Source organism: Gouania willdenowi, chromosome 6, assembly GCF_900634775.1.
Source record: "Gouania willdenowi chromosome 6, fGouWil2.1, whole genome shotgun sequence".
In the NCBI taxonomy this organism is placed as follows: domain Eukaryota; kingdom Metazoa; phylum Chordata; class Actinopteri; order Blenniiformes; family Gobiesocidae; genus Gouania; species Gouania willdenowi.
This window is the reverse complement of record NC_041049.1, coordinates 55,633,161-55,658,858: the sequence shown is the minus strand read 5'-3', so window position 1 is coordinate 55,658,858 and position 25,698 is coordinate 55,633,161. Positions and strand designations below refer to the sequence as shown.

Genomic DNA, 25,698 nt, shown 5'->3' with positions numbered 1-25,698 from the left:
AACTACAAACATTTCCAGATTATTTTTTACGCGTGTGCTCCGGAACCCGTACCGCTGTTTGGAAACCACTGACAGAGGAAATAATACATTCACTGAAGGCATACTTTAGTGTCCATAATTATTTGGAAAATAAATCTGTCAACACTTCAAATGCTAGTCATTAAAAAAACTTTTCTTTCTTCGAATGAAGGGAAAAACAAATTAAAAATTAAAATGCCAAGTATTGAGAAACTGATTTGTTTACTGACTTGGAGGCGTCCAGTTTCTGCTGCTCTAGGATTCTCTGCTGAGCCTCCCAGTTGTTCTTCTCGTCCTCGAACACTCGCCTCTTCTCCTCCAGGTCCTTGTACTGCGCTTCCAGGTTCCTCTTCATCTGCTCGTGGCGTCGCTCCAGCTGAAAGATCAGACCACACATCAGACAGTCGGACCACGTTTGACCACCTGCTGTTCTGCCACAGTTAAAGCCCTCTGACCAACCTCGGCCTCCGAGTCCTTCAGTTTCTGCTTCTTCTCCTTCACCTTCATCTCAAACACTTGCTCCATTTCTGCCTCCATCTTCTTCATCTTCATCACATGTTCCCGGCGCTCCTCCTCCATCTGAGCCAGCGGACTCCTGAGCATCAAACAAAGGAAGGGAGAGTCATTCATTAAAAACACAGAGTTCCCTAACAAGCTTTGCCGTAACACAACACAGAAAGCTTAATACAGGGGTGTCAAACTCATTTTAGTTCAGGGGCTGAACAATTTCATCATTACTGTGCCCAAGTTTACACTTCCAGTTATAAATTAGATTAAAGTATGGAAGACATCAAGAATATCTAAGCAATAAGTGACACATACTTAAGTGTCCTTTGATTTACGTACTTTCTGAACAATTTCTTTATTTAATTGGCGAGATTTTGCGGAATAATTTTAGAAAAATTGCTGGATCTTGGAAAATTTAGAGTTCATTCAACAACAATTTACAACTGAATTATTTGATAATTTACACAATGAATCTTGTTTTCTGTCATTTCCACTTCTGAATCAGATGCTGTCAGTTTGACACGTGTGGCTTACCACATTAAAAAAAGTATTATTTAAGCACATCTTTTTACACTAGTTTTTGGTCACTTTCCCAACAAAAAGGCGGTGGTGACGTAACGGTTAAGGGCTTGTAATCGGAGGGTCACCAGTTTGAATCCAACCTGGGTCATCACTGTGGGATGTTGAGCAAAGTCCCTTAACCTTAACTTCTCATGTTGTACGTCGCTTTGGATAAAAGTGTCTGCCAAATTAAATTCTAACCTTGTAATACTTATTATGAAAAGTGCACCGAGGGTTGAAATATTTTTTTTTATCAAAAGCTAAAACTGGGGTCGTACTTGGTGAGCTGCCCTTTGGTCTTGGTGGTGTCAACTCCGTTACAGGTGACGGCAGCAAGTTTCTTACTGCGGTAGTTCTCGTAGTGGACGTTGTTGGTAACGTCCTTCAAATCCTGCATGTGAGTCCTGTATAGAGAGGGTAAAAATAAGAGAGTAATAAAAAACAACTTAAAAACAGTTAAAAAGATTTACATACATTCTCTAGTCAAGTAATAGATCGCTGATAAAAGGTAACTTGTAGGTGTTTTCATGAAAAAAAAGTCAGCTAAAATATGCTTAAATAATAAAAATTGAACAGGTAATAAGACTTTGTCCTTTAGTGATGGATCAAACCAACACAAATCAGTTTAGGTTGTGCTGCCAAACTTAGCTTGAGAGAATCCTTTTCACCTGATGAGCATGTTGCGCAGCACGGTAAAGTCGCAGTGTTCACCGTTCTCCACTGAAACACAAAGGAATAAAGAGGAACACACAGAGGGAAAGAGACAAACACAAAAGCCGATTACTCAACAAGAAAAGTCCAACTGGATCAGTTAGGATGATCACTTTAGGTCTCAGATCTGCGGGTATCTGCGCTGCATCACTGCCTAAAAGCAGAGGATACAGACGCAGTCCCATATTATCATCTGCAAACCTGTAGTGTGTTAATGAGTGAAAACATGGTAGTGTTATATTACTGCATGTCAGTGACTCATGACGGAATGGTAAATGTCAGTTATTTTGGTTACATGAGGAAGGCACATTTAAAAAGGCCAATGTTTCGGTGAACTGCAACATCAGTTACAGAAGCCCAAGAATAAAGCCATGATCACGTAGGATGCTTTTATTGTGGAAGTCTCCCACAGAATCTGACACTTAAGTAAAACTATTTCTCAGCTGTGCTTTACACTTCACCTGAACAACAATGTTCACCATCTCATAGTTTGTTGGTTTCCATTCTTGTCTTTAAACAATGTTTTTTTTTTTATTATTGTGGAATCAAATATGTTTGTGAAATAACAAAGGCCACAAACCATGGAAGCAAAAACCAAAGCCAGAGCATGGTCTAAAAAAATTGCTAATGTTTGCTAAACCAATGGGAAATTTCACAACAACTTTGACTTTCATCTGATCTTGTAAAAGTGAGAAAAAATGTTCAAAGAGAGAATTCACTTCCTGGTAGGTTTTTAACTGCGATTCTCACAGCTGAGGTTTTTCTCTGATCAAAGCCTTTCATAGACAGCACACCAAACAGTTGGAGCAAAACAAGAGATATTTGCCAGACTAGAGCAAACAGAGGTGTTCGCTTTGCACTGGTGAATTGACTGCTGGGTTTCATCTCAACAAGACAGGGTTAGAAGGTCACGATGGGATTCTGGAAAAGGACTGCAGAGGATATGCTGCCGAGGATGTGTGGGATGGTTCTCCAAGCCTCCTCTCCATCAAATATGCCGCCTCTATCAGGTTTGGTCATTATCATCACGGGAGTAAATGAGGAGGACACCTTACCATTGATGAAACTTAAGCAGTCCCGCCCTTTGGCCTCCAAAGCCAGCCAATGACCTCCTGTCTCTTCTAGAGGAGGGAGCTCTGACGGAGGGGAGGGGTACGGGTTTTCAGTTACTCTTCGCTCCTAGCAGGGGGGCTAAATCTGGGTAGCTGGGATTTAAGTCTTTTATGTGATGATTCAGACTTGGCCAGGTATCAGCTTGTGTTTGGCCCAGGTTCAGCCCAGATTTGGCCCGGATTAACACCATAACCTGCATGTGTCCAAGGTGACTTGCTACACAGCACAGGGCTGGTTGAAGGAGCATAATTGGTAGACGGAGGAAGGGGGGCGGGGTTGTTATTTGAGGAACTGTGTATGACCAGCCTCAGGCACAAGATTTACTAAAAGGAACCGGTTAAGGAGCGAGGTTGGGTCAAGGATCGGAAGAAAATATGTTTTACACAGATTGAGTGATGAAAACACCTGATGCAACTGCAGATTTTTCTAGTTTTACCTTGAGTTGGACGGATGAAATAAAGCCCATCAGGTGTTTTAAACAACTGCTTTTTTTTCTCTCTAGTGATTATTGAAGCCATGAAAATGAACAGTTTTATTTTGTCTAGACAAAAATAAAATGTAAAAAACGGAACAATCTTTGTATCCAAAACATGCACGTGTGTGTTAGGGCGTGCACAATTCTTCCATAGGAATATAAGTGATAAGTAAAAAAAAAAATCAAAAATTATTTCAAGCAACATATTAGCCTAAATGATTTGCTACATGCCACTTTTGAATAAACAACAACATATAAATAATTGCTATAAAAAAAAGCCTGGAAGCGATGGATTACATGAATGGAGAATGGATCCTGGTCCTTGTTCTGGTGATAACACTAAGCCAAAAATAGGAAGTCTTCTACTTGCAGTAGCCGGCTAAGCTCACAGAGCGCAGAGCTAAATGACAGGGCAAGCAGGTATAAACCAGCATTTGATATCACCAGAGCAAAGAAGTGGAACCACTGTGTTAGAGTAGTTTCCCATTGTGGCCTCAGCAGCCTCTAAGTTTACCCATGACTATTAAACTGCATCAGACCTGGGACTAAAGTTCAGTTCATTTTTAATTGATAGATCCACTAAATACAAACAAATACTTCCAGATTTCTTTAATAAATACTGTTTGATAACAAAACTTTAGATATAATGACCATCTAAAAAGACAGAGAACAAGAGTCTTGTCCCAGGTCTGATTCGAGCATCGGTTTGACCATCAGCCTAACAATGAAAAAGCGCAGCAACAAAAATGTGGAGCATTGGGAGGGTTGGGCTTGGGATAGTACTGACGGGAGCAGGGGTCGGACATCTTTCAAGGTGAAAGGAAGGAGTAGGATGGAAGGAGGGAAGAAAAGTGAGGCTGAAATAAAGTCAAAGATATATTTGTTTACCAAAAATGCCCTCTGTCAGTCATGGAAAAGAAAAGACAAAGGAACAAAAAGAAAAAAGAGAAAAAAGAATGAAATTGTGAACGACTGATAAATGGTCAACCACAGAGACACAAAGATTTACTACAGATAAGACATACATGACAATAAAAAAAAGGAAGAAAAAAAAAGGCAATATACACTATAGTTATTTGTTGTGGCTAATGGTGTGAAAATAACACGTTGATATAATTCTAACCTAGTCTACCCTCCTTTTCCAGAATCCCTAATGGGGGTAAGACCACCAGGCTGACACAGAGGGGTGTTGGAGTGTGTGTATCTTGATGCTGAGGGGAAGAAAGAGTGCACCAAACAAAACAAAAAAGTCATCGAAATAGATTCAAGCTGCCAATACACAATACGACAAACCGCACCATTAGATATCGACAAACTTTGCTGTGTAGTTTGTGTAGCATCTTCTATTCCTACATGTGGGAGACAATCTTAATAACCTTGTACTAGTAGGTAATTAACTTATGGAAATGAAAATAAAGTACAACGTTCCATAAAGTTCATTACTGAGCCCATTTATGGTCTCATTTAACAGTTTACCAGTACCAGATCATACATTAAAAAAAATAAATAAATAAAATATGGATATGTCAGCATAAATGGGTGCAAATTTAGGCAGAATTATTCATTTGAACAAAGCATTCATATTCTGAGGCCTTAAATAACAGTCATTTAGATGTTCTGTCAGACCAAACACAGTGGCCCTCATTTATTAACCGTTCGTGTGTTCAGATTTAAGCGCTACCATCAGATCTCACGTCAGGTCTGACCTTGTGTTCGCAAAGCTGAGTGTGTGGCTTTGTGGTGCATCACAGCCTAATCTGACTGAGTTTAAAAATACAGTAACCTCAACTGTCATTAAAGCATAAGCAGACACATTCAGAACAGATCTAAACAGAATATTAAAACAAATTAAACAAAAATAACGCTGTATATTACTGAAAACACTTTCTTGGTTTTCCTTCCAGGGAATCTACACACCCACACTTCAGGCTCATGTCATGGTTTTTTTTTTTTTAAAGAGTTTCGTTAATTTATTGCCTAAAGTGTGCGAACAACTACTGCTGATATACAGTAAACGGTATATTTCCGTGTGTCCCTCCAGGATCTCTGCTGTGAAGTTGTAAGCAGCGCACACAGGGGGGCAGATGTCACCTCTGAGCGCCTTTATATGGTGGCTGACACGGACTAACGCGCAGCAAATAGCAAAATGCTGCAAAACTATACCTTTAAGTCCAGTTTTCAATGTCAAAAAGCAAATTTATATATTGCTCCACCTCACATGTGCCAGTGTTTGTTTAACCTCAGTGGGCGGGGCCTCCGAACCATGAAGATTTATAGGCATGTTAATAAATGCCACATGTATTAACACCCAATCATTTGTATGCTGGGATTGGTCAGATACGAATATTTCATAAATCACAGATTGGTCAACACCTCTGATTATTGTGCAGTGAACAGCAGTGAACTACTACAGTGGTGCCAGAATTCAGAATAGAGTGGTCATACAGATCAGTGGTTTTCAATCTTTTTTGGCTCAAGTACCCTCTTTCTCTTATTTCTGAGTCTAAGTACTGCTTTTGTCCGACTCCAACATTTTGCTCAGAACACGGTGGAAAAAACAACTACAGAGCATATTGATGGAATGAACGAGTGATTTTGTGTGTTTATTTGTGGGGACGCACAAAATTAGAGGGCCGCATGTGGCCCACGAACCGTCAGATGCATATATCTGGCCTAAAGTGTCGAGTGAAGGTAAACATAAACTGATCATAAATATCCTTTGGATAATACCACAAAAAAGCACTATTTTTTAGAACTTTTAAAGAAAGCACTCTGTTGACTTACTGGTAAAACGGTTCCGAGCCAAGACTGGGACAGCTACAGTACTTGCATTTCATATTCAAAATTACTTATTAGTCTTGTGTGTTAGAGACCATTTCTGGACTACTGATGTTATTTTCATTCCATATTTGACTGTTGCTTTATTTTGGTCAGTGTTGAGAGTGACACAAAGTATTTGTAGGAAGCGCAAATGTTTTTCTCATATCAGCTTCTATTACAGTGTGGTAAAGAAGTAAATAATTAGTAACATGTTTGTTCCAGTTTCAAATAAATGAACAAGGGTGTCCAATAACCCATTCATGTATTTGGTTGATCACTTTGCAATTCAAATTATTTTTGCCATCACACTTTGTTTAAAACATGAATCAACTCCAACGCACTCTCACAGCTAAACAACATAAGCATTATAAGCTATGTTGTGCATAAGGAACAGAAACATGGATCACACATGCTTCCCTAATAACATCTATGTTAAAGTTGCAGAACATTTAACACGGGGTTGGGGTCAACTACATTTTTCAGTTATAATTACATTTTCAATTATCCATGTTCAATTACAATTACCAACATTTTTTCCAATTACAATAAAATAATGTTTTTTTTACTCCCAGAAAGTAAATTCCACTTACATTCTCAATTACTAAGGTTCAATTACAATTAATCACAATCACTGAGCCTGAAATAAATAAAGCTAATAAAAGTTAACCTTCCTCTGGTATTAGCTTTCTGTTAGCATCTCTTATGATAACGGGTCCTAAATCAGCTGTAAAATACACTAAAAACAAATATCTATCAACTAACTTCCCTATCTATTGGTTATCCTGTTAGGCTTCTAAATCAATGAAAATATAGGTTTTAATCATTTTTGTTTGCGCATCTGCACCTTTTTTGTGTCAGTATACCCCTCAATTTCAATGTTTATAAATGGTAAAATGTGGGAAAGCTTGATATGAAACATATTTTAATAATTGTTAACTACATATTTGTAGAACTACATAAACCAATTATTTGAACTCAGTTACAATTTAATTATGATTACAACAGCAACATATTTTTGAATTTACAATTACAATTACACCATAATTGTAATTCATTATGCATGGTGAAGTTAAGGTAGCACTATTTTAAGGGTAAAAAAAAAAAAAAAAAAATTACAATGAAATAATTAAAAAAAAAAAAAAAAAAAAAAAAAAAAAAAAATAGACGTGTGTATATGTGTGCACAGTAGTCGATCCACTCACTGACACACAGTAGATTAGTTACAGGAGCAAACTATCCTAGGTATCATACGGTAGAGTTGTGGTGCACTCCATCAGCAAAGTAAAACTAACCTGTCTCAAGACAGTCTTAGAAACGACAGGGCGACAATCGAATCATAAACATGAACTTGCTTATTAGTCAGGATCCGAGAAGATATTTCAGTGTCTGAGCACCAATCCTGGCAGTTAATTTCCCCAGTAGAAATGTGTTGATATTTAATTGGTTTTCTGGGTTTCAAGTGTGTTCATTGTGTTCAGTGAATTACTGCGCATAGGGCAACATAGTGATGATGCCTGTATTTGTTTTATTCTTTGCTAGTGATGTTTTCCCCGACTTTGTTCTTTGTTCCCTTTTTGTTTTTTTTACTGATTTGTAAACCTGCAATTTTTCAATGAAATTGGAAAAAAATAAATATATATACAGCATATAGTCACTGCAGCACTACATTGCACATCAGTACACTTCAGTATCTTCTGCTTTTTAGCTGTTGTGCAGCAACATTGTTTTAAAACCAGATAAAGTTAAATAAACAAAACAAACCTTTATCATATTAAATTGCAGACCTTAAAAATGGAAAATAAATTTCTTGTTGCACAAACTTTGAGTTGCAGGTTTATCAGAGTGACCCTACCTTCAGCAACGCCCCATGGGTACTGACGACCTCTGACCTTCTTGCCGTTCACCTCAATCACAACGTTGCTGCCGACCACAGCCAGAGGCATCTTCTCCTGAAAAACAGTGTATTGTAAAAAAAAAAAAAAAACAACCAAACAAAGAAAAAATACATATACTGTAAATTGATCTACTGAATCTATATTGAATGCTAGAGTATGTCATAAAATATAAAAATTACACACATGTTAAGAGTAAAAGGTTTAGTCAGCAACATTTCAAACCAAGATGAGATCACATCAGACCTCAAACCTCTACATGACAAGGTAAAAAAAAAAAATGCTGCAATTAGTATTATTTGCTGATGATATAAATGTATTTTGCTAAGGAGATGATTTAAAAACTATACCTGGAAATGTTGTAAAGGAAATGCTTCTACTTAAATATTGGCTAAATAAAAATAGGTTGTCATTAAATTTAAATAAAACTAAGTTTATGGTTTTTGGAAACAAAAATACAGAGGAAGTGAGATTGTCTATAGATGGTACTGAGATTGAGAGAGTGACTGAGTTTAGATTCCTTGGAGTTATTTTGGATGATCAACTGTCATGGAAATATTTTTATTTTGAAAAAAGCTAAGTATGTTTTATCTTGCAACATTTTGAGAATGCTATATTCAATTATTTTGTCACATTTCACTTATTGTGTTAAAGTGTGGGGTACCAACACGTATACTAGCAATATTTTACCATTGATTTTGTTACAAAAAAGAATGATCAGAATTATTTACAAAGTCGGTTTCAGAGATCATACAAATTATTTACATATAAAATCAGGGTTATCAAAATGTAAAGATATAATTGAACTGCAAATATTAGTTTTTGTGTTTAAACCCAAAAGCAGAACGCTGCCAGAGTAAGTTCAAAGATTATTTGTGAGTGCATCTGAGAATGATGATCACATGAGGAAATTTGATTTTAAAAACCAAGTAGCTCGTACTACTTTAAGACGAATGTGTTCGTCTGTTGTTGTTGTGGAATGCTCAACAAAATGATTTGAATGTTTGTACAAATATTTGTCAATTTAAAAAAAATAATAAAAAATCTGCCAATAAGCTTCAGAAAGTCGACTCTGGGTGTGATTTGTAAATATTGATTTGGCATTTTTAAGTTATTAGAGAATAGTGAAAACTGTGTGGACTGATGGTGGAAGGTTGGTGGGGTCAATAATTATGTATTTATTAAGTTAAGAGGAAGAAATATAGGAATTTTAGTTTTCTTACTGCTCCTTTCCAATCATGGAAATGTTTCATTTGGACTGTGATATATATATTTGATGTAATAATCTATGTTGGTTTATAAAATAAAAAACTCTTTTTGTACTTCATGTAGATGACAGTAATGTCCAACTGACAAAAGACAGATCTGGAATGGTAATGCACCTATGAGGACCAATCCAACTACGGTACATGGGATCAATGGGGTAACCTTAAATCAGCCCGAGTCCTGTGTAGCTTTGCTTCTGTACCTTGATCTTTCGGATAAGCTTGTTGTCCTCATCGTCCTCGGTGTCGGGGAACTCATAAATTTTGATTTTGTGCTCCTGGATCTCTTTCATTATCTGGGGAAATAAAGTATTTATGATCCAATGTAAAATGTCTAACACGAATAAGGTTAATCTACTAAAATCAAAGATAAATATCGTACTTTTATAAATTCAGGTGAAATAAATTGCAGGCAGCGTTATGAAACTGAAACCACATTGCATTAAATGTTTGCATGTAGTTGTCTTTTTACATTGCAACAGCATTCATGAACTAATCCCAACTGGTGCAATAATCAGAAGCATACCTGTTTTTTAAAAAGTTGACACTCCTCAGGGGTCAGAGTGTCAGCTTTTGCAATGAGAGGAATCACGTTGACTTTGTCATGGAGTCTCTTCATGAACTCAATGTCCAGCGGTTTCAGGCTGATTGAAAGAGAGAGTGAAAGAGTTAGAATGAGAGAGAAGCATTAAGTGTAAAACCACAAAATTCCTCTGGCTTTTGGGATGCACAGTATTTTTACGTTTAATTTTAATTTTGCATAGTATGTATGTGCACTGACATGTTGTGAATGTTAAATAATAAACTGAAAAGAAAACTTTTTGATGTGGATTTGTTTTTTTTTCCTCAACCTGCAATCAACCTAAAATTTGCTGAAATTAATGAGCATGCAGCATGAGTAAGATTACAGAGCTACACAACACAACCACGGTTTTTCACAATGATTTTTTAAATCTTTTCCAAAATCTTTTGCCAAAATTCACTTAGTTCTGAACCACAAAAATCTAATCAAGACCATTAGAGCGCAAAAATGAGCCGGCATTTCCAGTGTACTAGTGTAACAGAGGTCTGACAATGTGCCATGTTTAGTAGCAAAAATGTGACACAAGGAATGCAAGTTGCATCCTACAATGGTGCAATTGCCTTTGACACTCCTTTTGCAATATTTTTTAAATAACAATGTATCGGCTATTGAATTTAACATTAAACAACAACTAAGTGCTACCATGATTAATTATAAAAATACAACTTAAATTAGCAGACATTCATTAAAAGCGATGTACAACTCTTAGAAAATCCTAAATAAAATAAATAGGTACAGGTGTCTTTCTTTCTGAATTTGACTTTGTTTGGTCACAGATTAAATAATAATAATAATTAAAAACAATCACAAAAAATTGCCCCACCTTGTTCCCCCTCACTGTGTGTGTGTTTGATGTTCTAGGTCACCACCAGATGGCGAAACCTATCTGTGTTAACCATAGCCTTCAGCAGTCACAGTAATAACTGATGGAGTTCTAACCCAACATACCACCTAGGAGCTCCCCTACGGCCAATGTTCAGGGTGTTTTGTGACCAGATGCTGAACTCTGAGTGGGAAGGTGAGTGTGTGCTGCATAATGCTGCAGCTATGTAAAGATTTGCATGCAATGTGCTGCACTCTGAGAGTGGGCTCTCGGAATGCACGTCACAGGAATGCAGAAATACAAAGAAAGCATGGAAACAGCTGTTCAGTGGTTCACTGATCTGGACACTGGAGTGAAGGGACTCTCAGGAATGAGGTCGGGCTTGTGTGTCGGGAGGCTTTGGAGGACAGCTGGAGTGGAGGCACCTCCAGATAATATCAGAGTCAAACTGTCTGCGTTCAGCAGAGGAAAACATGAGATATGTGCTGTCTGGGCACTGCAATGACCTCAGAACTTTATCACACAGTTGATTAACTGCATAGCTGTTTGAGGAATGTCACTTTATAGAGAGGCAGAGCCCAAAAACATAAATTACACTTCTTAAACAAACCCCTATAGGATTCAAATCAGCCAAATATAGAGATAGCAGCGTGATTAGGATATTTGTGCAGTCACTAATCTAATTATTTAAGAGGTAATTACAAAGTGGACTTATTACTGATTTGTGAGCCATGCATGCTCCATTAGTATTCATCTACAGCAGTGGTTCTCAAACTTTTTTGGCTTAAGTACCCCTTTCTCTTGCTTTTGAATGCAAGTACCCCCTTTGTCTCGGCAAAATTTTGCTCAGAATTTTACTTAAAAACAACTATAGAGCATAATGATGGAATGAATGAGAAATAACATACTTTAAAGAATCCTATTTTGTAAATAAGTGGAATTAAACAGTCTTTAGTGAATCCTGATTAGACATATTTCTATAGTTTTTGTCATTTCCTCTTGATGTGGAACCAAGACTGATCTTTGTATTTTCACTTCATGTTCTAATGAAGGTCATTTCTATCATCATTTTGTGTATCTCGTTGTTGTTTGTCTGTTCTTTTTATCATTCAGTATATTTTTCTCTTATTTTGCGTGTTTTTGTGAGTTGAGGCTTCAATTCCTGACTATACTTCTTACCGTCCTTCTTCTACTGATTTCACACTGGCAATTCACAGTACATGGCTTTAAACAAAAAGTAATTATTTGTGTATGTATATATATATATATATTACTTTTGTACTAGTTTTGTTTCGTTAAGACTTCATTTTTGACCGCTTTTGGATGGACAAGATACACTACATTTCTCTGGGGTTTTAAGTTAGTGAAGTCAGCAGACAGAAGCTGATTTAGTGAACTAGTGTTGAGGTGGTTTCAAACAGTGATGAGTTCCCTATCAGAATGGCTTTCGCTCTGTTTATTTAATTGTTCAACTGATAAAATAATTTTGGAGGTATATCTCAAACCTTTAATCCATGGTGCAGCTGCACTATCTGAGATGCTGCCATGATGACACAAGTGAGTTTGCTAGTCGGAGATGGAAGCTCTGCCTCTGCAAGCTGCTCTAATTCACCAGTGGGGACTAGAGCTCTACTGAGCATGAGCAGAACTGGCTTATATAACATTTGTGGGTCACCCACAGTAGCTGGCAGCTTTTTTTCTCAGTCAAACACAGGAATAACCCAAATCCATCTACTCAGTCACACTCAGATCATATTTTTCTGCCTTAAACAGGTTGAAGGTTGTCTTGAGCAGCACGTACCCGTGTCCTGAAGGCGCGATGAAGTACAGGCAGCAGTGCACTCTGTTGTCTGGCATGGATCTGCGGTTCACCCTCGACTCTGCATTGAGGAAGTCCTCACACTTGCTGTCGATGTAGTTTATAACTGGCTGCCAGCTAAGAAAGCACAGGATAGAAAGGAAGGTTTATTAGAAACTTTAAAAGAACAAAGCAGGCATTTACAGGTTCCTTTACTGGGGTATCCTCATTCTTCACTATCAAACCCAACAGAGAAAGTCTGATAGACTTTATGGTATGATTTATCTTTTCCCACCAAGGCTTTAATGTGAAATGGGATAAGACCTCGAGGTTAGCCAGAGAGATAAGACAGACGCCTGGAAGATAATAAAGCATGCCCTGTCTTTCCTTGGATATGCCCTGGCTCCTCTAAAATAAAATGAAAAGAGGTTCAATTCCTAACTCCTTCAATAGTAGTTCAAACCTGTGATTTTCACTCTGCCAGTTAAAGAGCGCAGGTAAATATTTGCTGCGTACACTCGGGTTTCCACACTTTTATTCACAATGATTTTTCAGAACTTTTCCAAAACATTTGACCAAATTTCCATGACTTGCATGAAAACCCGTGCAGCTGCTTGATGAGAGCGTTAATACTCCCGATGTGAAGCATCACAAGGTGAAATGACGATGAACTTCCAATACTATTCGATTTTCTCACGATTAATTTTACAAAATGAGACTGTAGACAAATGATGACTGAAAAATATTATAATTTTTTCTTCTAAAATAAAATAAAAATAATGTACTATTTTCTTTTATCTTTCATTGTCAAAAGAATCCCTTAAAATATGCAAAACAATGCAATTTCATTAAAAATAAATCCTGGATGAAATAATTAAAGAAATAATACAAATGAAGAAGAAGCCTATTCATTTAAATTCTGGCTCTACAGTAAACGATGCAAAACTGCATAATAGTTCCTTTACTTCTTAAAAGTGCAACTGAAAATGTATTTCGTGACTTAACAATTGGACTTTAAAACAAATCCCACATCAAAGAAATAATATAAACAAACAAACTATGACTTTCATTCGTTCTCTCTTATTTCTCTCTTTCCTCTCTGTTCCCCTCTTACCTTGGATTTCACATGTTCTTTCTTTCTCACCTCTTTCATTTTGTCTTGGGGAAGCCATAATGCTTCCACACTTCTGATTTAAAACAAGGTTGTGCGTCCTGAATTTAAAATTCTATTTAGATCGCCCCCCTCTGACATATCCCCTCAGAGCAGCTCCCAAAAATTGTCACGTTATTGTTCCACATAAGACAATCTCCTTGTACATAAAGCACCAACTTTACTGCACATCCCCTTTAACAAAAGTGTACAAATGGTTTTTGACATTTATCAACAGTGGAAATGTTGGTGCTAAAGGTAACCCAAGGACTTTTTATCCCTTGTTTTGCTCTTTTGCTTTGACTACACAAGTGGCAGGAGCCATAGGAGAACAGTGACCTGCGCCATCTGAAAATAGCAACAGTCTGGTTGGTTATCAAACTGTATTGAAACATGATGCATTTTGGAACGAATGTGACTTTTAAATGAGGCAGTCTTTATGTCAGGAGTGTCAAACTTATTTTAGCTCAGGGGCCAAGTACAGAGAGGTTTGATCTAAAGAGGGCCATAGATGTAAGTGATAGATATCAGTCCCAACAGGGTCTTTGCTTAAAATTTTCTAGATTTGTTTGACCAATTTCTATTAATTAAGGAAAATATTATGTAATAATTTCAGGAAAATTGAAGGATTTTACAAATGTTTTGTTTTTTCAACTGTTTAACGTAAAAAAAATACTGCAATCATGTGATATAAGCCCCATGAAAACTGTGAGCCCCTGCAAATATTGTTGAGTTTCATTTACACAACGATTCATGTTTTCTCTGTCATTTTTACTTTCTCCTGTGGGGGCGAATTTGATGCTCCAAAGGGCCGGATTTGGCCCCCGGGCCATGAGTTGGACATGTGTGCTATATGTCAAACTCAAGCCACTTCTGTTTGTTGTGGATAATTCAAAATGTTTGAAAGTCAATTATCTCATTGTGTTAAAAAACAAAACTAACACATTTTGATTTGTATAGAACATAAAATCACTTTCTAAAACCACAACAAAAAGAGACAACAGTATGTATTTTTTTTATAATTCAAAGAATTTGTAGATAGTGAATAATAGACTTAATGGTCGTTGTCTAAATTTTTTTTTTTAATCTTTAACGCACGTGAAAACAAAAAATGCTGGTAATGTTTTCAATCACTCTACATTTTGAAATGTGTAGAATTGAACATTTTAATACATTTAACATTTTTATTTGAAAAACAGCATCTCCGAGTTAAACAGGTTTCTACAGGCTGATATGCACCCACAGAAACTGTAGTGGCCTGGCCACTGAATGCAAACAATAAAAAAAGAAATAACAGAATCCTATAATCTACCAGAGGATAGGTTTGATCATAGACCAGGAGTTTCATTCCAGTTGACTCTGTCAAATATTTTTAATGGTAGTTTTCACCTTCACAATTGTTTAAATATACCGTATCAACCAGATTTTTTTTTGTAATCCAAATGAACCTGACAGGTTCAAATGGAACATTAGATTATCAGGAGTTCCTCACCAGTTGCTGTTGTCCACGGCATCTCCAAACCCTGGTGTGTCAACAATGGTGAGCGTCAGCTGAACGCCTCCCTCCTTGATCAACACTTTGGATTGCTCCACCTGAAACACACAAACAGTAAAGTATGTTAGGCCACTGTTGAGATCGTTGCGGAAAGCAAAACAAGGCAGCATGCAAGTGCCCACACTCGTAAGCCTACGCGGCTCATGTGACATGGTGCTCTCCCACTCAGGGCATCAATGATGCATCATCGCCCACACAGACAGAGCTGGGAAGATTATCTACTGGTCAAAATTGTAGAAAAAGGAAACTGAAGCTCTTCCCTTTCTTTTTTACTGACATCCAAGCCAGCATTGATAATTATCACAATATTTCCTATCAATCCATCCCTAATTCTATCTAAAGTACTTCTAGGGTAAGCAGAAACAAAATGTTATGCAATGACACAAATTTTCATCACCATGACAACTATGCAATTCAGGTGGGCAAGGACAGTTTTTAATTTGACTAAAATTGTTACTTCCATCAAGAGGGTAATATTCTCACCAGCGTTTGTTTGTTTGTCTATTCCCAGGATTACATCAAAAGTTCCAGATGGATTTTAACCAAATTTTAACCAAAGACCGACCTTTTTGAGGAAATCCGGATCAATACACGGATTCTGAATGAGTTTGAAAAATCAAAAAATCTTTATCTCTCAATATTAATGAATATTCTAAAATTCATATATCTTGATTCAGAATCACAAATGGCAATCTTTATGAAATCAGACTGTCATTTTCAGCCTGATTCCAACTTTCAATTATTAACAATTATCAAATAGATTTTCTGAATTATTTGACTTATCTTTCAAGTAACACCTTACAGCACCTTCAATATTGTATAATGAAATTGAAATATCCCAAAAAGGAGGACACTTCTGTTTTATATTACAATTTGAAAAATGTAAGTCATCGATCTTTGGAAATTTGAGAATTGATTTATAATAATCAATAATGAAATCGGGATTAAACGATTGTTTTCAACAACCCTATGAGTTCCATCCAGATAGGATCGGGATTGCGCATTTCATTGTGACTTTTCATAAAATGGGGGTGCCCATACATTTGGACCTACTGTGTTGTTATTAATGGAGATAGAAATTACTTCCAAGCCTTTAAAGTAGGGCTACAACTAACGACTATTTTAATAGTCGACTACTCATCGATTATTGAAACGATTAATCGAATGACAAATCGTACAACTATTTGCTCTATGTGGCTACAATTTTTAAAATTTGGCTTGGGGTAGGTAAGCCTTTTTTTTATTGTGTCAAGGGTGAAATGTTCCCAGACTAGGGATGGGTGATATGGACTAAAAATGAATCCCAAATTTCTGGTATTTATCACAGTAATGATAAAAATTACGATATATAAAAACAATACATAAATAAATAAAACTATTCCCAACTTAAAGTGTAAACAGGCTCCTTACAAATTCAAATCAATCTGAATACATCAACACTAGAATGTGCTTCAGAAATAGCATTTACACAATAAAAAAAAAGCTGCTACAATAGCTGCTGACTCAGAGTTTATGGGCTGAAATTTTATGGAATATATTTGTGAGTCACTCTATTAGTGTTGTATGCAATTTATTCATTTCATCATTTACATTGACATTCTTTTGTTAAAAAGCACATGAAAAGGAAAAATAACTCCAAGTCTTTTTACTCTTTAAAGTCCCTGTAAAGCAAATTCTGACATTTTCTTCTAAACACATTAAATAATAGTAAATGTATTCCTGAAAACATGTACAAAGCCATTCAGCCATTTATAATGTAATTGTGGAGCTAGGCTTCAAAAACTGTTTCCAATTTCTGTGTTCAGGATTTAATGGGCGGGTCACAAATCAGGGCCACATTATGTAATGGAGCCATCATTAGCATAATGCTGGCTCAAAAACACCAAACTTCTGCGGCCTCCAGCGGGGCGCAATTCGGCCCCTAGCCAAAAACAAACCACATATTCGGACTCAAGGGAATAAAACGTGTCCGCTGGTGCCACATTTTCCATAAAATGAGCACTTTTATACGTTGCAATTTTGTTTTTTGCCTCTAGCGGGCGTAGTTTTGACTCTACCCGGGAGAGATGTACATATCCAGACTCAGGTGGAACAGACCTTTCCACTGACACCTCGTTTGGTCCGATCCGAGCACTTTAGGAAACACTATCGACGCTGGAGCTGCTTTCACATTGCTCTCTCTCGTAGACACAGTAAAGAGGCGGCGCCCTCCCCGCAGGTGGGCGTGGTTCCAGCACCTCTAACTGACACGCCTCCAGTGATTTTGAGACCTAATTTTATATACTTTGCAATTTTTTTCATTTTTCAAATTTGGCTCAGTGGTCAATGATACATGTTTCTGTGGTGTGACAAACTCATAACACTCTTATTTCTGCTTAACACGGACTTTATTATAAACTTTTTTATGAACTCGTTGGCATTAGCTCTTTGCCCAGTCTGTGTTTCGGGGGGTTAGCTTAGCTTAGTTAGCTTTAGTCTAGTTTCCAGTTGATAACTGTTGCTGCAGGTTCATCGGTCAACGTGTTCGTGGGAACTTTGAGAGGATCTGATGGCGGAACTTAGTCTGGTTTACTTTGTTGGGAGGGTGTGTGGTCTCGTAGTGGTCCGTGATGTGTTAAGGTGACTTTGACGAGCAGTGTGTGTGTGTGTGTGTGTGTGTGTGTGTGCGCGCGCGCGCGTTGGTTTTTCTACCCTGGTGGGGTCCACTTCCTGAAAAATCACTTCCTGAAAATTAAGGTTTCAAGTGATTTGTGTGTTCCCTTAAATTTTTCATGATTTTAGAAGTTAAAATCAGATCTGTATGACCTTCAGAAAGGGTGGATCCCAAAAGACACCATTCTGTCATTGGTCCTCACGGTGTGATAAAAACGGGTATGTGTGTGTGTGTGTAGGGGGGATCACTGATCCAGATAAGTGCCAATATCTGGCAAACAGGGGATTTGGTGCTTAGCAGAGATGTGTGCTCTCTGAGTGCTTGTGTTTTATCTTTACAGTATTTGAGAGAAGTGTGTGTTTGTACAGAAGAAACAAAAAGGTAATTTTAGGGAACCAACAACGCTTGAATGGTCCAATGAAACATTTAATTTTTTCACAGGCCAAATTTAAGGTAACGTAGAGGAAAATGGCTTGTTTTAAGGTGCTACCTATTTTAAATTGAGAAGGCAGAAACCAAAATCTTCTTATTCTTTCACTGTTCCCCAGCTTTGCCACATAGTTTCACAAGGCCGTCAAGTTATTTCAGGAGGGGACCTTTAACTCAAACGACATCCCTGTCTCTCAAACACAAACATTCCCCAGCTTCCACAAACCTTCAAATGCTCGTTCTGGTTTTACAGCAGGCCAAGTATAGTTCCAAATGCAGCCACACAATATATCTGAGCTGAATTGTGCACCCAGTGTTGTGTTTGAGTGTTAGCACTGTAAGTGTCTGTGTATGACATGTCTGCCATCGCAAAACCAAAACGCCCATCGCCACCAGTTCACTGAAGAAAAATAGATTGGGAGAAAACCTCAAAAATGTCGTCAGACTCGACATTGTTGTTTGAAAGAAACTTGATCTTGGAGAATGTGAGTGCAGTAACAGAACATGGGAGACCGTTTCAAAGTATAAATAAAGTGACCTGGTCTGTCCTTCAGCCTCAGACCACAGCAGCCACTTCCGGAAGATTTTATACACATTTACTGCTGTTTTTTGACTATAGGGGACTGAGAGAAAACTCCTATTATGACCATCCTAATGCATGTTAACAGTAAAACAGTCATACATTTGCTAATGATGTATTTAAACACAATACATACATAAACACAGTGTGGGTGCAATTCATTCTTTAAGAATTAAAAATAAAGCATAACTTAATTTAGGGTAGGTTTTTCTTCATATACAGCCACTTCAAATAGTCCACTTTGTTTACAAAGCTCATGTGGACTCTAGTGTGTACCAAAGAATAGAACTTTGGTTCATCAGAAAAAGTGGGTCTATGTTCAAATCTTCAAATTCTTTCAGGGGGTAATGTAAATAGACCATCTGCCAAAAATGTGGAAACAAATAACTAGAGGATTATAGTGAGATAAACCAAAACCTCTCCCCCAGAAATGAGGAATTTAAAAAATATTAAAATGACAAAGGAAATGTTTAATGTAATTTATGCAAAATGTCTTTTAGAAGTTACAGTGCTTATCAACTCGTCGATTTAGATAAGTTTTTATCCTTCTAATGCTTTATTTCCTCTCCACTTTCTCGTATCTACCGCAGTGGTTCCCAATCTCCAGGCAATCAATGGTACCAGTCCGTGCGCATCGTACTGAGACTGTATATGAGCATATATGCACATGTGCGCACATGCACACTACCGCAATAATACATTTTTGCGAAAAAAAAACAAAAAAAAAATAATTTTGTTTTCAAAGTGAAGGGACATGTTTTATTTGTTTATTGGATTAGGTTAGGGTTATAATCCCAGTACGGATGGAAACTCAGTATGTGAGTTACTGGACTGCAAAGACAGAATCACGCTTTGAAAAATTAAATTTTTTTTTTTTTGTGTGTATTCTCGTATTTTATTTTGAAAAATCACCACTTCTACTTGGCTTAGTGTTGATTAGGTGGTCATTCAGAAACGTATTTTCAAAAACACGCTTCAGATTTAAAAATTAGAAAATTAGTTGTTATAAAAAGGTTTTAAAGAAAGAGCTTGTTCACGCCCGCATTTAAAACAAAATTCTACTTTTCTATCAATGTTTTTGCTAATTTGTCCAAGTGCACGTGTGGGTAGTAAAGAGGACACTTTAGAAGTCCAGAGAAATCAGATGCTTATGAGTTTTGCTTCGCTTGTCCTTCCTTTAACTAAATGGCCTGTTCAGAGGAGTGCGTGTGCAAGTTTATGATTATTTTCATTCCTCCTTATTAAAGTTAAGAGGTGAGGGTGAGTGGGGGTCCAGGTAATGTGTGTGATGTGTTTTATGGGAAAGGGGGGTAGATCAGGGAGTAATCAACCTTAAACTAATCTGTCAAGCCATCAGACTTCAGCTGGACTTTATTGCTCCATCACCACAGCTTTTTTCCACCCTTCTGATTCATCACCCTTTCCTACTTACTCTCTGTTACCTACTCTCTCTTCTGTTATTTCTCCAAACGGGCTCTCCTCCTCCTCTCTGCCCTCTGAGATGTGAGGCAGCCTTCCTACTTTATTTATCCTCCTCCTGAGTGTGTCATAACCATAAAAGGACAAAACCAGGCCTCGAAGGCTCACCATTTCCTCTAGTCCCTCCATCGCTCTTTCCCACTCTCCTTCTCACGCTCCCCACTTTTACCCCCTATGTGACACAACATCCTGGCGTAGTGCGAGGGACTTTCAAGGCTTTAAATAATATGATGATACAGAAAAGTATGTGAGCCCAGCATTATGACCTACATTTCCATGGCGGTCATTAAATGTGACTGGAGTTTTAAGGCAGAAACTCTCCTTTTGGTTTCTGAATTGAACAAAGATGTGCTTTCACAGCATGGCTTGGAAAATCTAACTCCTTATAGCTGTAGATAAAGAAGCATTGGAACTCCTCAGTTCAGAAATAGAATGGCTGACATGCAGCTCAATTGGCTGCAGGAATTCTTCAAATTCAAAAGAAGTGTCTCGTTATCGGAGTATTTGATGGTAATATCTTTGGCTACCTCTTCATATACAGTAGGTGTCATGACTTCACACAAACCAACCACAACAAAAAGCTATTTGTCTTGAACAGAGGTGGCAAGTAACAAAGTACAAACACTTACTTATTGAAATGCATCCAATACAGCGTTAAATAGCCCTGAAACTACGGTACTTAAGTGAAGTAACAAAGTACAAATACTTTGTTACTGCACTTAAGTACCGTATTTTCAGGGCTATTTAACGCTGTATTGGCCGCATTCCAATAATTAACAATTTTCCAAGAAAAATCCACGGAAAGGCCATACCATGACATAGAGGGCACCCTATTGGCTGATGAGGGTGCTTTTCAAATGACTCGGCCAATCAGAACGGGCAGTTAGGCAGGCTGCTATACTCCAGTTAATGGAGGTTTCCATTTATTTCCACGTATTCTGATCAGTTTCAACCAATGAGTTTTGATCTCCACGTGAAATCTCTTCCTCACTGCCCTGCGTCTACATATCAGTCCATTTACAGCTTTTTATGGTCAGTTTTTACTGACACCTGACTGATACACATGCTCGGTCTGCTCCCTGTGCACCATCGCCTCAGCAGCGATCAAGCAATGTTCCTACTCTGAGTTAGAATACGGACACGATCGCTTCCGTACCACCCCAACGTGGTTATTTGGCAACTTTATGCAGTTTATAGTTTCATTTTATCACTAACCGGCTGATTTTTTACTTTATCTGGAGTGTTTCAGCACGCTCTGTCTCTCCATGTGTGTGTTACGTTGCCTGTCAGACTCCTGCGTGTGATCGCCCCTGGTAAACCTACCGCAGAGATTTGACAACGTTATGCCGTTTATTAATTCTTACTATTGAAAACTGGCTGAGATATCTTACATTTGAAATCTCATTGTACTTTTTATACACTCTTCTGAACATAAATGGATACGAGCCATCGCTGCTTCCTCTCCACAAACTTCAATTTATTACCAGTATTTGATTTGTATTTAAACAATCAACTCATATTATTTTATACATAAATATAAATATATAAATAAAAACAAATATTCAACAGATGTATGTCTTCTACAGTCACTCGCAACGCAATTTCCCTCTTGATCAGACATCGTCCTGCATACGAACCGTAACACATCGATCCTTAGTTAGTAAATCAGTGAGTTTCACTTTTCCTACATTATCTGAAGCCCGTTTCTAAACGTTCAGTTCACCGTGATGTTCAGTGGCTGCTACAGTTCATTCATTCTACTGTAGGGGACTGTCAGTAATATTCAGCCTCCCAACACCTGCTTTCACTGAACACGTGTATGACTGACTGCAAAATTCACACAGAGCGCATCGCCACATTGGCCGAACCCTTAAATTTAAAAGAAAAAAATAGTTATCACAACATAAAAAGACGAAAACTAACAACCACGAAGCTGGAGGAGAAGACTGAAACATTTGATTTACAAATTTATAAATCTATAATGAGTGTTAAAGTCTTCAGATGTTCAAAAGTAACATATTCAACTTGTTTCCATGTACCATTATTCTAAAAACCCTGTCTTATTGAAAGGACATTTGTTTTACTTTTTTACCTAAGTACATTTAGTAGCATGTACCTTTTTACTTTTACTTAAGTCAGGGAGCAACTTCAATACTTTTACCAAAGTCATTTTTTATTCAAGTATCTATACTTTTATTTGAGTACAGAAGACTAGTACTTTTGCCACCTTTGGTCTTGAATGTTTAGACTGACTTCATTCAAAGTATGAGAATTCCAATTTCTGCAGCATTGTGGTCCTACTTGCACTCATTCATTTCTAAAGCTGCTATGGAAAAAAAAAATCAGGAATATGTGGAAGCTTAAACATCCGACCAGAATGTGAAGCATTCCTTCAGCTTTGGTTTCACCTGATGACTGTTTTCTATTCCCACACCTCTACTCATTTTTTGGGAAAGTATTTCATCAAATGAAGGAATTGGCATCTTAAAATTTTAGCTTTTCATTTATCTGCCCGAACGGAGACAAAAAAAAAAAAGAAAAAAAAAAAGAAGTGTCGCACTGCATCTGTAAACATTTTTCTAAAAACCACCAGTTCCTCTTTTGGCAGTTGGTGGTGTGGTTTTTTTCCACACTTGACGAAGGAATTCAGGAATTTGTTTTTGTTTTGCACATTTGACTCGTGTCATTCAACAAAGGACATAGAAAACACTATTTATCCTCTGAAAAAAGTCAACTAGTGTTTCCTCCACAACGACAGAAGAAAATTGAGGTACGGTATTTTTAAAGAAGATTAGCATCAGGTGACTGAAAAGGAAATCGCCGGCAACAAGTCTGCACATCCAATATAAGGGTAGGGGTGAGATACTGCATATGTTCGAATATGTAGGATGTAAAGTAAGTAAACTTTCGCACTGAACATATTGGTAGACAAAAGACTCTTATCCAAAACAGAAACAGGACATTGATTTTTACCGTTACTTTGAAAGGATTCACCGGTGTTTGAATGCCTCATGTTTCTAAGTTGTCTAATGAATAAATTGAGGCCCAAAGAGGAGGACACTTACTTGCACAGTCTTCTTGATGCGCTGCGATGGTCCAGGGTAGTCTTTGGAGTACAGGTCAGTCAGGAACAGAGAGTTAATAAGTGTTGATTTGCCCAGACCTGACTCACCTGAGAATAAACAAAAAGGGGAAAACATTATGAGATACAACACTAAAAACCTGAACACTCACACTCAGATTAAAGAAAAACAATGGATAGTGTTTTTCAACCATTGTGGTGCATGATCATTAGATGTGCTTTGTACAAATGTCTAATTTAGGTCACCTGGAGTAAAAGGATTGAAATATTAATGGAGGACACAGGACAGTACCAAATACATTCAGATTGCACTGTGGATGACTTTTTTTATTTTTTAGAGTACATACTGTAAGGTCAGCCTTAGCTAACAAGGAGCTTGAAAACACTGACCTAGACAACAGCATCCATAGATGTTGCCCAATGAAAAATGCTCTGTGACTCCTTGCTTATGCTCAAAAAATATTCGACACACAGGGATTTAAAGAAGTCTTCACAAAATGTGCATAGTGTACTTTACCACATTCGGCCATAGTGGACACAAGGTCTGCAGAACAACCTGAGCAGCTGGAGGGAAAAAAACCCAACTCATTGTCAGTGGTAGTAAAAGGGTCGGAAGTTCTTTTGCTAGCAAGAAGAATTGAAGGAATGCATTTCCTCTCTGGCCATAGCTCACTTTCATTCATTTATGTTACTCCACTTTGTTCATTTCTCCTCCTTAACACTCCCTTCAGGAATAAATCTACAGTTTTCTGGCCCCGCTGCACCAATTTTTCCATTCACCACTCCCATACTGGTGTCAGCAGCACAGAAGCTGTGCAAACACACTGTTAACATTTGCTTGACAAAGACAGCAGCTAGCCCAAACACACCCGCTGCACAATAAATGCTCAACACGCATGCATGTGTGCGCGTGCACACACACACACACACAGCTGTGATTAATGGCCGAGCATCTGGCTCGTGTCTTTTGAAAAGACACTGGAGTAGTGTTTGCTTGGAGGGAAAGGGGGCTGCCTGTCCCAGTGAGACCACTGCCAGACACTCACTGTGCCAAAGGACGTACAACAGCAAAGGTCACCACAACCACAAGCGTGTTTACTAAAGTCTGAAAACCCAAAAACTAAAAAACAAACAAAATAAAACCCAAACCTCAGAAAAACAATGAAACAACAGAAGTTAGCCAACAGAGTCAAGTTTTCTCAAACAGAAACCAACGAGAGACATTTGGGGCCCTTAGACAGGTTTCCAACAATCAGGTGAGTGTTCTTTAGTTCTTACATTTTAAAGACTGAGGCAAGAAAACATAAAGAAGCATTTATTTTAGCTGTGCCAGTGGCTCTGCGACGCGCACTTATCTTGCAGATTTTTCTCCTCTAAACCACTTCCTGTCTTCCCTGACTCATCCCATGGTCAGTCCACTCTTATACCTACTCATCCGTGTTGCACAGAGTCACCTCCGTCATGTCTCTCATATGTAAACACAGTAGCTGACTGTATAATCTCACCTCACATTCTTGTGTTGTCCTTAGCAATAAATAAAAGGATAAAAAAAAATGTGGAGAAGAGCACTACAAAAACATTAATTAAATATAAAATCAAGTGGAGCCCATGTAAACACAGCACTGGAATGAACGACTTCAAGTCACATCCGGTCAAACATAGGGGTGGGTACCTCACGATGCGCGATACAAAGCTCACAAACAATTATCTTACGATGTGACAATACTGCGATTATCGATATATTGGTCATAAATCAATCTACGATAATCTATGACATAACAAGAAGAAAAAAAGATTGAGTGAAAAAATAAAATTTTTATTTGACATCTCTGAAAGACAATAAATTTAAAAAGTGTCCTATGAACAGTGACTAGGGATGTAACGATTAATCGTAAGGCAGTTAAAAATCGATTCATAGGTACCACGGTTCACATCGATGCTCTGAAAATTGAATCGCAGTACCTTTTTTAAACAGCAGAGGGTACATTAATCCTTCCAGAAGTGGACGTGACGGGCGGAATCTGCTACTACTTTCTTTCTGGCCGCCATTCACTGTTAAACATTTTCAGAAATGATTCTTTACATCTTTAGCACCGAAAGAATATCTGTAATTTTACGTGAATATCTGTAAAAGTCATGTTTTTCTATTAGTTCTGTCTGCTAGCATAGCATCTCTTCTTCACTGGTGGAATATCTGCATGCCA

The 25,698-nt window shown here is 37.6% G+C and overlaps 1 protein-coding gene across 4 annotated transcripts in view; it reads right to left on the bottom strand.

Moving 5' to 3' along the window:
- The window catches only part of LOC114464724 (septin-7-like), a 50,113-nt gene that overhangs the window by 2,230 nt on the left and 22,185 nt on the right, over nucleotides 1-25,698 (bottom strand). For 2 of the 4 annotated variants that reach the window (XM_028449213.1, XM_028449214.1), the window contains exons 3-13: nucleotides 23,478-23,584; nucleotides 15,209-15,309; nucleotides 12,570-12,704; nucleotides 9,889-10,006; nucleotides 9,566-9,658; nucleotides 8,058-8,154; nucleotides 4,274-4,285; nucleotides 1,755-1,806; nucleotides 1,365-1,490; nucleotides 478-613; nucleotides 249-394 (exon numbers count right to left, since the gene is read on the bottom strand). In XM_028449213.1, coding sequence (XP_028305014.1) covers nucleotides 249-394; nucleotides 478-613; nucleotides 1,365-1,490; nucleotides 1,755-1,806; nucleotides 4,274-4,285; nucleotides 8,058-8,154; nucleotides 9,566-9,658; nucleotides 9,889-10,006; nucleotides 12,570-12,704; nucleotides 15,209-15,309; nucleotides 23,478-23,584 — 1,123 coding nt within the window. The remainder of the gene's footprint in view (nucleotides 1-248; nucleotides 395-477; nucleotides 614-1,364; nucleotides 1,491-1,754; nucleotides 1,807-4,273; nucleotides 4,286-8,057; nucleotides 8,155-9,565; nucleotides 9,659-9,888; nucleotides 10,007-12,569; nucleotides 12,705-15,208; nucleotides 15,310-23,477; nucleotides 23,585-25,698) is intronic. The other 2 variants (XM_028449216.1, XM_028449217.1) reach the window with 1 other exon arrangement.